General features: G+C 45.4%; 1 protein-coding gene across 1 annotated transcript in view; it reads left to right on the top strand.

Moving 5' to 3' along the window:
• The window catches only part of LOC140717301 (uncharacterized), a 66,776-nt gene that overhangs the window by 40,804 nt on the left and 13,845 nt on the right, over positions 1-12,127 (top strand). Inside the window, exons 7-9 of the mRNA XM_073030755.1 lie at positions 1,564-1,653; positions 5,231-5,338; positions 11,111-11,203. Coding sequence (XP_072886856.1) covers positions 1,564-1,653; positions 5,231-5,338; positions 11,111-11,203 — 291 coding nt within the window. The remainder of the gene's footprint in view (positions 1-1,563; positions 1,654-5,230; positions 5,339-11,110; positions 11,204-12,127) is intronic.

Raw genomic sequence — 12,127 nt, 5'->3', positions numbered from 1 at the left:
ACAGATGAGGAGAATGAGCAAGAGAGTGGCAAATGAAAGACAGTGTTGGAAAATGCATGGTCAAGCACTTTGGTGGTAGAAATAAATGTGCAGACTATTTTCTAAACAGGGAGGAAATCCAAAAATCTGAGAGGCAAAGGCACTTGGGAATCTTTGTGCAGAACACCCTAAAGTTTAACTTGCAGGTTGAGTTGGTGGTGAGGAAGACAAATGCAATGTTAGCATTCATTTCAAGAGCACGAAAATATAAGAGCAGGGATGTGATGCTGAGGCTTTATAAGGCACTGGTGAGGCCTCACCTTGAGTATTGTGAACAGTTTTGTGTCCCTTCTCTAAGAAAAGATGTGTTGGCATTTGAGAGGGTTCAGAGGAGGTTCACAAGGATGATTCCGGGAATGAAAGGGTTATCATATGAGGAACGTTTGATGGCTCTGAGCCTGTACTCACTAGAATTTAGAAGGATTTCAAATTTTGAAAGGCCCAGACAGAGTAGATAGTGAGGAAATCTAGAACAAGCGGCCACAACCCTAGAATAAAGGGGCATCCATTTGAAACATGAGGAGAAATTTCTTTGCCCAGATGGTATTGATTTGTGCAATTTGTTAACACAGGCAGCTTTGGTTGCATTTGAGGCGGAAATTGATAGATTGTTGATTTGGTCAAGGCATTAAAGGTTACGGGGAGAAGGCCAGGGAATTTGAGACTGAGGAGGGGTGAAAAAGAATTAGCCATGACTGAATGGCAGAGCAGACTCTGTGGGCCAAATGGCCTACTTCTCCTATGTTTTATGGTCTTGTAGCCTTCTAAACAATAATTACTGAACCCATCAGAGTGAATGAATTAAAAAACCTGGGTGAAGGAAAAGTGTCCCTTGGATCTTATGGTGGACAATCCCTCAGACATGTATCACTGGTTACCGATGGACTTCCTGGACAACCACTATCCTTATCCATGTTAAATGTCCCAGCATCTGGACAGTTTAGTCTGCACTCACATTGAGTTCAGTTTTTTCTTGGACCAGAACACTGTTTGAAGCCTTGAGCATCTGGGTGTGGTGATGGTTCAGTCCTCAACAACAGAACAGGTTTCACAGTGGAACTTCAGTGCTGTAGCTGGGGCTGGGTATTGTCACCACAGGCAGGACCACATCAACTGAAACCTTCACCATCTCTAGAATAATACAAAGCTGATTTGCAGTGGATTGTTACCTCATCTGCTGGATATGTACACAGAGAGACTGCAGTGTATCTGCCAATTCTGCATGTGCAGACACTTGATAAGGGAGTACAGAAGTTATCAAATATGTGTTTGTGTTTATCTGCTGTTTCCTGGATTCTCTGCTTGCTGCCAGTGTGAGAGAGATCCCTGGACTTTCTTCAGTCCGGTGTTCAGATTTCTGCTCCATTTCTGAACTAGTTGGGTTTCCCTGTATTTAAGAAGTCTGACTGACTCAGGGTCCATCTTAATTACCAAGAACACATTGTAAATTGATGCTTATGTGAAATAATTTGTGTAGATCTGTTACAACGGCTTTCAAACTGATTACCTTTCATTTATCCAAAGGCAGTACATATCGAAGATGGATATCTGTCTATAATGTTGGCTTTCTCATTTTCGTCATCATTGCTACAATTTCCTGGATGGTGATTAAAGGTATGTGCTGAAATATTATTCTGTATTTTCTTGTAAGTGATGAACGCGGTTCTCTGGAGTTTGTTTGGAATGAAGTGAGTATCTCAGTCAGGATGTTGTGAACTGCTTTACCAGGAACACCAGCACCTGAAGTCCTCTGTCCCACAGCTGAAGTCCTTTCCCACAGGGGGATCTGCTGGAGGTGTAGACTTTAATGTCATTTCACTGATGCTCATGGAACTGAAGGCAAAATGTTGACCTGAGCAGACAGTTGTCTCAATGGGACAAGGCAGAGTGTGGGGATAATTTGCAGGAGATCACATGACCCATGTTGGGAGAATGTGACTAATGGTGTCCTGCAAGGATTTGTGTTTGGATTACAACTTGTCTCAGATTGACGGAGGGGTGACAGGTTACATGACCACATTTCCCAATGAAGCAAGGAGAAGTGGGAGCAGCTTTGTGGTCAACAGGGATTAATAGATGGGAATGAGCAAAACCAGGGATAAATGCCACTCTACAGCCAGACAAATTCACGTGGGCATCAGGATGCTGACAAGTCCTTAATAGGTCTTGGAGACAGAGAGGAATTTTGGGTCCCAAATCACAGGAAGGAGAAATTGGTCTTTAAGGATTCTGGTGTACATTTACTGAGCAGAATTTGCAGAAACAAAGGCTGTGCTGAATGGATCTGAGACAGTTAAAGGGTGAAGTAGTTAAGTTTTACAAGAAGACAAATTTTACAAGAAAAAGAGCTTTGACCAGCATCAGAATCCAGATGTCAGAAGTGTGGGGAAGAGGGGACACCAATCTGGTTCATTTCTCGAGGATAAAAGGCAGCAGCAGGTGACGGTTTAGTGACCAGTCGCCAATCAGTGTTTGGGATTGATTGGTAAGAGCAAGTTAAAGGAAGGCAGGGACAAGCACAGTGTCGATCATCTCAGTGGACATAATCAGAATGGTGATCTTGAGACTTCAGCTGTTTGAGGCTTCTGCAAAGGGAGGCTTCACTCAGAGAAAGCAATGGAAAGAAAAGCTTAAGTTTTTAAGTTTTAAGTTTTTTTCCCTTCTCTTCTATATATTTGCCCAGTTAGGACAGCAGAGATGCCAGGCAGGATAGTGAAATGCTCCCCTTGTGTGATGTGGGAAGGCAGGGAGACCTCCAGTGTCTCTGTGACTACAACTGGGAGAAGTGCATCCAGCTGCAGCTTCTAACAGTGTTAAGGAATTGGAGCTGGAACTGGATGAATTCCAGATCATTCGTGAGGCTAAGGGGAGATAGATAGGACATATTAAGAGGTAGTTACACCCAAGGTGCAGGACACAGGAAACTGGGTGAAAGTCAGGAAGGGGAACCAGTGTAGAGTACCCCTGTGGCCATCCTCTTCAACAACAGGTATATCAATTTGGTGAGACCAATACAGAAGGGACGGTTTGTACCTGAACTGGAGAGGGAAGGTTTGTTAATGCTTCATGGTGGGATTTAAACTGGAGTTGCAGGGAGATGGGAACCAGAGTGTCAGAACAGTCAGTGGAGACGTTGTGGAGGCAGATGTTGGTAAGACCGCAGATGAAGATAGAAATCAAAAGATTGAGCATGGTGCAACTGGTGTCCTGAGCTCCAAATATTTCAATGCAAGAAGTATTGTAAGAAAGGCAGATAATAGTGGTGACGAGTGGTGTTCCACAGGGGTCTGTGTTGGGACCAATTCTTTTTACATTATATGTCAATAATTTGGATGATGGAACTGATATTATTGTTCCAAAGTTTGCAGATGATATGCAGATGGGTTGGCAGGTCATTTTGAGCAAGTAGAGAGGCTACAGAAGGACTTAGACAGATTAGGAGAATGGGAAGGAAATGGCAGATGGAATACAGTGTTGTGAAGTGTGTGGTCATGCACTTTGCTGGAAGAAGGGAAAGGGTTGACTATTTTCTAAATGGAGAGAAAATACAAAACAATGAGGTGCAATGGGGCTTGAGATTCCCTAAAGGTTAATTTGCAGGTTGAGTCTGTGGTGAGGAAGGCAAATGCAATGTTGGCATTTATTTCAAGAGGACTTGAATAGAATCAGAATCAGGTTTATTATCACCGGCATGTGACGTGAATTTGTTAACTTAGCAGCAGCAGTTCAATGCAATACATAATCTCACAGAGAGAAAAAATTAAAACACAATAATAAATAAATTTCACGTCACATGCCGGTGATAATAAACCGGATTCTGATTCTGAATAGAGATGAGGAGGAATTTCTTGAGCCAGAGAGTGGTAAATCTGTGAAATTCTTTGCCACATGCAGCTGTGGAGGCCAAGTCTTTGTGTACGGCATATTTAAGGAAGAGGCTGATAGATTCTTGATTGGTCAGGGCATGAAGGGAAACAGGGATTGGGGCTGAGGGGAAAATTGGATCAGCTATGATGAAATGGCAGAGCAGACTCAATGGGCCAAATGCCTAATTCTGCTCCTATATCTTATGGTCTTAATAAAAGGTCATGGGGAGATAGTCCTGCTGCTGCTTGAGGGCATCTGGGACAGGGAAACTTGGGGCAGGAAATTTAATTGCAGAACATTGGTTTATTCCAGTGTTTTCCAACTGGGAATCCCTTTCCCTGGGGTGAAAACCGGAGTAACACACACCATACCAATGTAACCGGGCGCTGTGGGTGCTGGTCACCCTCATGTCCTATCAGTTGCATGTGATGTCATTTCCAGTGCAACACTCCCCTCTAGAGGAATTGCAGGGTAACTGCATCATGTGTTTTTGGCCACCCCTGTAACTATTGGATTCACTATGGCAGCTCTGAATGTGGACACCTGCAGCTATTAATCACTGACCTTCATCCCTCAGGGCTCCTGAACACCCCGACAACAACCATTTATTCTGCCGGTGCTGATTTTCTTTCCCCCTCCCTCCATTCCTTCCTGTGACTCTGCTGATTCTCCGTTTTAGTTTTGCCATTTGAGTGAGCGTGGTGTAGATTTCCCAGATCTGTATCTGGATCCCGGGGGTTCTGGTCTCAATCCCCGTCCCCACAAAGCCTCCGTACCACTGGCCGTGTGGAGCTGGATCATTTGTCAGCCATGAACAGTTCGAGGGACTAAATCACCTGCTCCTGGAATTAAAAACTGAATCTGCTGGGAATCCTCAGCAAGTAGCAGGTGAAGCACGGACAAGAAATAGGTTGCAGGGAAATAGGGGAGTGGTTGGGAATGGGGTTGATGAGATTTGCTCTGAGAACTGACAAAGTGTCAGTGACGTCCCTCTGTATCATGAGGAAATATGAAACCAGCATCACTCATCAGCTTGTCGGTTTCTGTCACACTGCTTTTTGTTCAGCCTTGCTCAGTATAAACCACGTTCCACATCCCCTCCCACACTGACTGCACGAGATCATTGGCAGAGATCTGCTCTTGAACAGAGTGTGATGAAAGGTGTGTGAAATTGGAGAAGTTCACTGCTGTCCCTCTTCACAGGAAATTAGCTGAGTTTTTCAGTTCATGTGGGCATCAGCCTTCTGTTCAAGAGGCAGCATTCTTTCCTCTTATCACCTTGATTTGGTTACAGATACAGTTATTCAACTGTTTTTAATTGCAGGCCTCAGACCAGAGGATGTAGGAGTTGCCATTACATCGATCATGGGACTGATGTTTTCTACAGTATATGCTATTATATTCATGTGCTGGTCAAGGAAAGAATCTCCAGGTACCTGTTATTGTCTAATTTGCATTTCAGCAGAAATACCAAGTGACTCATGTTGACAAAATGAACTCCTCCACCCCCGCCCCCCCAATCCCCACAGAGTCTCTGGATTCCTGTGGTACCCAGAATGCAATTGTCCTACATGATTGACGATTGACAGGTTGAGATATGAAGTGGTGACACAGAATGTCTGGAGTTGTTCTGGTGTCAACTCTGACCCGACTGCAGAGGGGCTTTTGGGAGAAGTGACCCTGGGGAGGGAGTGTCATTGAAAAATACAACACACAAACAGGCCTGTTGGCCCATCCAGTCCGTGTCAAACCATTTAAACTCCCATTGATCTGAACCAGGACTATAGGCCTCCGTACCCCCACCATCCATGTACCGATCCAAACTTCTCTTCAACGTTGAAATCGAGCTTGCAAGCTCCACTTGTGCTGACAGCTTCTTCCATGCCTTCACGACTTTCAAGTTCCCCTTAAACTTTTCACCTTTCACTCTTAACCTGTGAACTCTTGATTGTAGTCCCACCCAACATCAGTAGAAAAGGCCTGTTTGCATTTACCCAGTCTCTACCCCTGATAATTGTGTGTGCCTCTGTCAAATCTCCTCTCAATATTCTACATTCCAGGGAATATAATCCTAACCTGATCAATCTTTCCACATTAGTCAGGTCTCTCAGAGTGTAAATTTCTTCTGCACTCTCTCAACCTTGTTTACATCTTTCCTGTAGGTAGGTGACCAAAATTGCACACAATATTCCAAATTAGTCCTAACCAACATCTTATACAACTTCAACATAGCATCCCATCTCCAGTACTCAGCACTTTGATTTACCAAGGACAAAGTGCCAAAAGCTGTCTTTATGACCCTATCTACCTGTGACTCCACTTATCTGCATCAAATTCCATCTGCCATTTTTCAGCCCATCTTACCCCTCTCTCATGCTACCCTATGAGGGATAGGGACCCTCTTGTCCTCACCTACTAACCCACCAGCCTCTGCATCCAGCACATAATTCTCTGGAACTTCTGCTATCTCCAATGGGATCCCACCACCAAGTACATCTTTCCTACGCCCTGCCCATTTTCTGCTTTCCACAGGGATCGGTCCCTATGCAACTCCCTTGTCCATTCATCCCTCCCCACTGATCTCCCTCTTGGCACTTATCTTTCCAAGTGGAGCAAATGCTTCACCTGCCCCTACCCCTCCTCCCTCACTACTGTTCAGGGCCCCAAACAGTCTTTCTGGGTGAGGCGACACTTCACCTGTGAATCTGTTGGGTTCATATACTGTATCCGGTGCTCCCAATATGGCCTCCTTTATATCAGTGAGACTGGATGTAGACTGGGAGCCTGTTTCACCGAGCATCTACGCTTCATCTGCCAGAAGAAATGGGATCCCCAGTGGTCACCCATTTAATTCCACTTCTCATTCCCATTCTGATATGTCAATCCATGGCCTCCTCTAGTCACGCTGAGGCCACACTCAGGCTGGAGGAACAACACCTTATATTCAGTCTGGATAGCCTCCAACCTGATGTCATGAACATCGATTTCTCAAACTTACGGTTATGTCCTCCACTCTCCTTCACCATTCCCCATCCCCTTTTCCCTCTCTCACCTTATCTCCCTGACTGCCCCTCACCTCCCTCCGGTGCTCCTCACCCCTTTTCTTTCTTCCCTGGCCTTCTGTTCTCTCCTATCAGACTCCCCCTTCTCCAGCCCTGTATCTCTTTCACCAATCAACTTCCCAGCTCTCTACATCATCTCTCCCCCTCCTGTTTACACCTATCACATTGTGTTTCTCTCTCCCCTCCCCCACACTTTTAAAATCAACTCCTCATCTTTTTTTCTCCAGTCCTGCTGAAGGGTCTCGACATGAAATGTCGACTGTACTTTTTTTCCATAGATGCTGCCTGGCTGCTGATTTCCTCCAGCATTTTGTGTGTTCTTTTTGAACCTTTTTTGTGTAACCAGGCCTCAATATCTCTGGAAAACCAAGGTTCCCTACACCTGTTATCTTTGCCTTTTATTCTGACAGTCACATACAAGGTTAGCACTTTCAAAATTTCATTTTGAAGGTCTCCCACTTACCAAGTATGCTTTTGCCAGAAAACAGCCTGCCAGATCCTTTCTGATACCATCAAAATTGGCCTTTCTAAAATTTAGAATCACAACTCGTGGATCAGTCCCATCTTTTGGCAAATTTGCTTTGAATCAAATGGTATTGTGACCTCTCGATGCAAAGTGTTCACCTACACAAACTTCTGTCACCTGCCCTGTCTCATTCCCTCAGAACAGATTAAGTATTGCACATTCTCTCGTTGGGACTTCTACGTACTGACGAAGGAAACTTTCCTGAACACAGATGACAAACTCTATCCCATCTAGTCCTTTTACACTCTGGGAGTCTCTCTCAATGTGTGGAAAGTTAAAATCACCTTCTTTGCAAATGTCAGCGATCTCTCTGCAACTTTGTTCCTCTAAACAAAGTTTCAGAGTTTGCATACAGTAATGTATACCACACCCCATTTCCTCATCCTCTGAGTCCGTACAGCATTCAGTGGTTAGGTCCTTTTCAGCTCTTTCTGCTGATTGCCTCTCTGCTCTTCTCCTACTAGGTGTAGGGTCCATGTCAGGCTCTCAGTCAACACGTACCTCCTGCCCTGGAGGTAAAAGGTGATTCCAATGGAGAATTTTGACAGGGCCATTCCCAGCTTCTGGCTTCACCTGGAAAACTGGCGCATTTGGTATCTGGCTGTCCGCTATGTAAGGTGTAGACACCCAGTTATCAGCCAACTTCTGCTTCCTCCAAATAGATCAAATGCAGGACTTACAGTACTCTCAAACCTCAGGCTTCATTCGGGGCCAATAGAACTGATCTCGGACCAATCTGTAGGTCTTGTTGTTAAAAAAAATACGACTTATAATAATGATCAGTGAGGCACAGAGAGATCTGAGTTTACTGATAAGTACCTTTATTGTTTGAACTAACAAGAATTCATACACTAAATACCTTGTGTGCACCCCCGCTAAGTATCCCTGACTCTCCTGAACAGTCAAAGAATAGCAAAGGTATTCACCCGGGCAAAGGAGTTTACACTGGCCAGGCGTTCCTCGTTGCCCCAATTCACTTGCCACATGTTTCACACAGGATCATTCACGCTTGTATCTGTGATGGTTATTCTTCAAAATTACCATTACCAGCACACACAAAGCATCCACTTTTATATCAATTTGTTATCGATTCAAATATCGCATTCCAGTGTCATTGACCACAGGTCATGTGTCGGACTTAAACACCTTGTTATTGGCTCTGCTCCAAGCCAGCATCAATTTATTGCCCTATTCCCATCAAGTGACGGTCGATAATTTATGTTCTCAATCAGCAATGAGCTCGAATCACTTCAGGCAGGCATCTACCCTAACATTCACAAACCTGCATGTTATATCCAACCAAACAACATCTCACAAATAACTTCTTATTGGAAATTATCTCCAGTCCAGCAGATTACCTGAAGTATCATTGTGCCTTCTTTAAAACATTGGTCAAGCCCAGCATGTCAAGCTCACAAAATGGAGAACAGAGTGTCTTCACAAAATGGCAGCCTCCATCCCCAAGCATGCGACAGGAACAAAGACAAATAGTCTGTCTGCTTCCACTGTCCTTGATTCATTTGAATTGACTGATTTGTAGATTGTCATTCTTTCTGGCCAACAGTCTTGTCAAACCCCAAATAACCAGAATCATCATGAAGTGACTTCAACACAATCCTCTGATGCTTCTCAGGCAAAACCAACTGGGAATGCTGAGTCCTGTGTGGAGGAGACGTGACCCTGTATAAAACCTGGCTCCTCAACTCCAGTTTGTCCCATTCCCTCATCAGTAGGGGTATGGTAGGGTGTTTCATCTTTTCAACTTGGGCCATATCCCCTTCTGCGACAGATGACCAAATGGCACCTATACAAGGGTTGTCTCACTGGGCTACTGCCAATTCCACAGGACTCAAGGCAGGCAACTGCTTTGTATCCAGAGCTGTCAGGTTGCAATAAACTTGTGGAATGGCACAACCCAAAGACCCCAAATGATCCACAGCTCTATCCTGCCACAGCCTTGCTGCTGATTTCCCTGTGGCAGAGACCTGGCTCATTACTTTAACACCAGAAGCAGGAACACTCTCTCATGCTCTGCAGATTTCCTCGTGTTTGCTCTCACTCTCTGTCCATTTCCAGAACCTCATGTGACTGTCGGGACAATGAATCCACATCAATGTTCTGATTCCCCAGCCGATATTTCAGGCTGAAATCATAAACAGACAATGCTGCTGACCAACGGTGACCTGTGGTATCCAACTTCGCCAGGATTGTTGTCTGTCCTCACCTTCAACCTGGCACCATATAGATAGTCACCAGAAACACCAATTTGTCAATAAGGTAATTTCGTTTAGAGAGTGACAGACTCCAGCTGATGAAACCCTCGGGGCTGGCGTCGGTGTGCAGGACATAGGCAACTGGGGGTTTGCAAAGCTCAACACAGATGCTTCAGTCAGCAGCTCTTTCAGTAGCTGAAAGACTCTTCACATTTTGCATCCCATCTTTCTACAAAATACTCTGAAGGACTAAGATAAACATTACCTTCTTCTCCTTTCATTCTCCTCCCTTTATTCCCCAAGAGAGGGTAACCGCATAGAAGCTGATTCAAAGGGTGGCTTACTTTGGAGTAATCCTTCACAAATCTATGGTAGAACCCACAGAATCCATGGAATGAGAGTAGAGTTCTCAAATTCTTGGGCCTTGGCCATGTGGTCAGATACATAGATATTCCATCCTGAGAGACTATGTGCCTGACGTAATTGACTGACATTGTGCAGAACTGGCATTTGTCCAGTGACAGTTTTAACCCTTCAGTTTTCCCGCAGTCTAGCACCTTCATTAGTCTCATCTTATGCTCCTCTAGTGTGGACTCGAACACGATGAGATCATTCCTGTACACCAGTACCTCAAGCAAGTTCATGCCCCAACAGTCCTCTCCATGAAATGTGCACAGTGTTGGAGATCATATCTTCCAAAATTTGGGTGCATCCCTTACTCACGGCACCAACTCCTCATCAGCGATCTCCAGTAGAACTTCCCATCCTGCACTCCTTTGCATCATGCCTTCCCGTCGGATCGAATCCTGCGGCTGCCTCTCCCGATCCTCTCTCTCCATCTCCCTTCAAAAGACAAAGAACACCACCAGTGTCCATCACAAATATCTTTCTGCCCAGCTTTTTCCAGAACCTTCTCCCAATTCCACCATCCTAATTGGCTGACTGGTAGGACCATGTCAATTGCTACACTTGATCACTGGGATAATATGACTGAGCTTATTTACAGTGGGGTCTTGTCTCATTGGCTCAGTGTGTACACAGAGAGACTGCAGTCTTCCTGCCATTTTCATCTTCACGGCCTGAGGATAATGGATACCCAGGTTTTACAATATATTTCCAGAACCAACGACAAGGTCTTTAGTCTCTCCGGGGATCTGCACACACTGACAGTGGAGTGAACTCTCTGAACCTCCCTCACTGCATTGCTCTGACACCTGGTCCTTTTCCAACCTGGTGGGATTGTCTCATGTTTAGGACATTCATTATCACAGCCAACCTGACCAATCCCAGTCCATGTCTGTTATCTGGAACACTTGTCCACTGAAACATATGTAGAACTGTTTGTGTTGATCAGTTTTGAAACAGTTCTAATGTTGTTGTTCATTTCTCCCTGTGGACTCTAGAAGACAAGCAGTGGTGGTGGTGCCTGAATATTTGTAACATTGTGGCTCTTGTCTTCATCCTCATTGCCCTCATTTGCAGGATTGTGTCTAAAGGTATGTGCACAAATATTCTTAAATTACATTAAAATGGTCGCTATGTTACTCAGTGCAGGAATGGAATGAGTATGTCAGTCAGTACATTGTGAACTGCTTTGTATGGAACACCAGTGCCTGCTGTCAAGGTGGGCACTGGGAATGGACCCAAATGCAAAACACAGACACTGAAGTACGAGGGAGAGGACTAGGTGTATCAAGAAAGCAAGGGAAGTCGTAAAGAAATGATTAGGAACTAGGAACCTAGACAAGGACTCCGAACCAAAGACTGGACAAGGACCCAGAACCTGGGTCTTGACTCAGGCTTGGACTCCGGATCCAGGCGAGGACTGAATGTGGCAAGGCAACAGGACTGGACATGGGGGCAGGACGCGGGACTCCAGGGCTGGACGAGGACATGAAGCTCAGACATGGTCTTGGTCAAGGGAGAGCAAAGTAGAAGTGGGGAGAGGCACAGCTGGACACGACACAGGCCCTGGACGAGACCAGGATTCAGGGCCTGGGCTACGACTTGGACTGGGACACGGACCAGGACCTGACTCAGGGCCTTGGACACGGACCAGGACCGGGACCTGACTCGGGGCCTTGGACACGGACTGGGCTTTGACACGGAATGACAAACGACAGTCCATTCGAGTAGCGGCAAACAGTCTACCTACTAAGCTGAATACAAGATGACAAAACAACCACAGCCCATTAGAGTCTTGGCTTGGAGAAACAGCAACCAAATGAGCAAAACTCCACTGGCCATGAAAATGGCAGAATTCATACCTTTGGCTCGGAGTGGCGCAAACAGCAGTCATCTCAGCTGGTCACGGAAACGACCAAATTCACAACACAGCCCCAGGTAGCAGGCGAGGCTCCAGGCAAGGGCTATAGAAGGAAGGGAAGGGAAGGGAACAGTCCAGCCTCAGGGTAACAGCA

This window comes from Hemitrygon akajei, chromosome 2 (assembly GCF_048418815.1).
Source record: "Hemitrygon akajei chromosome 2, sHemAka1.3, whole genome shotgun sequence".
NCBI lineage: Eukaryota > Metazoa > Chordata > Chondrichthyes > Myliobatiformes > Dasyatidae > Hemitrygon > Hemitrygon akajei.
This window is presented reverse-complemented; position numbering and strand designations above follow the sequence as displayed.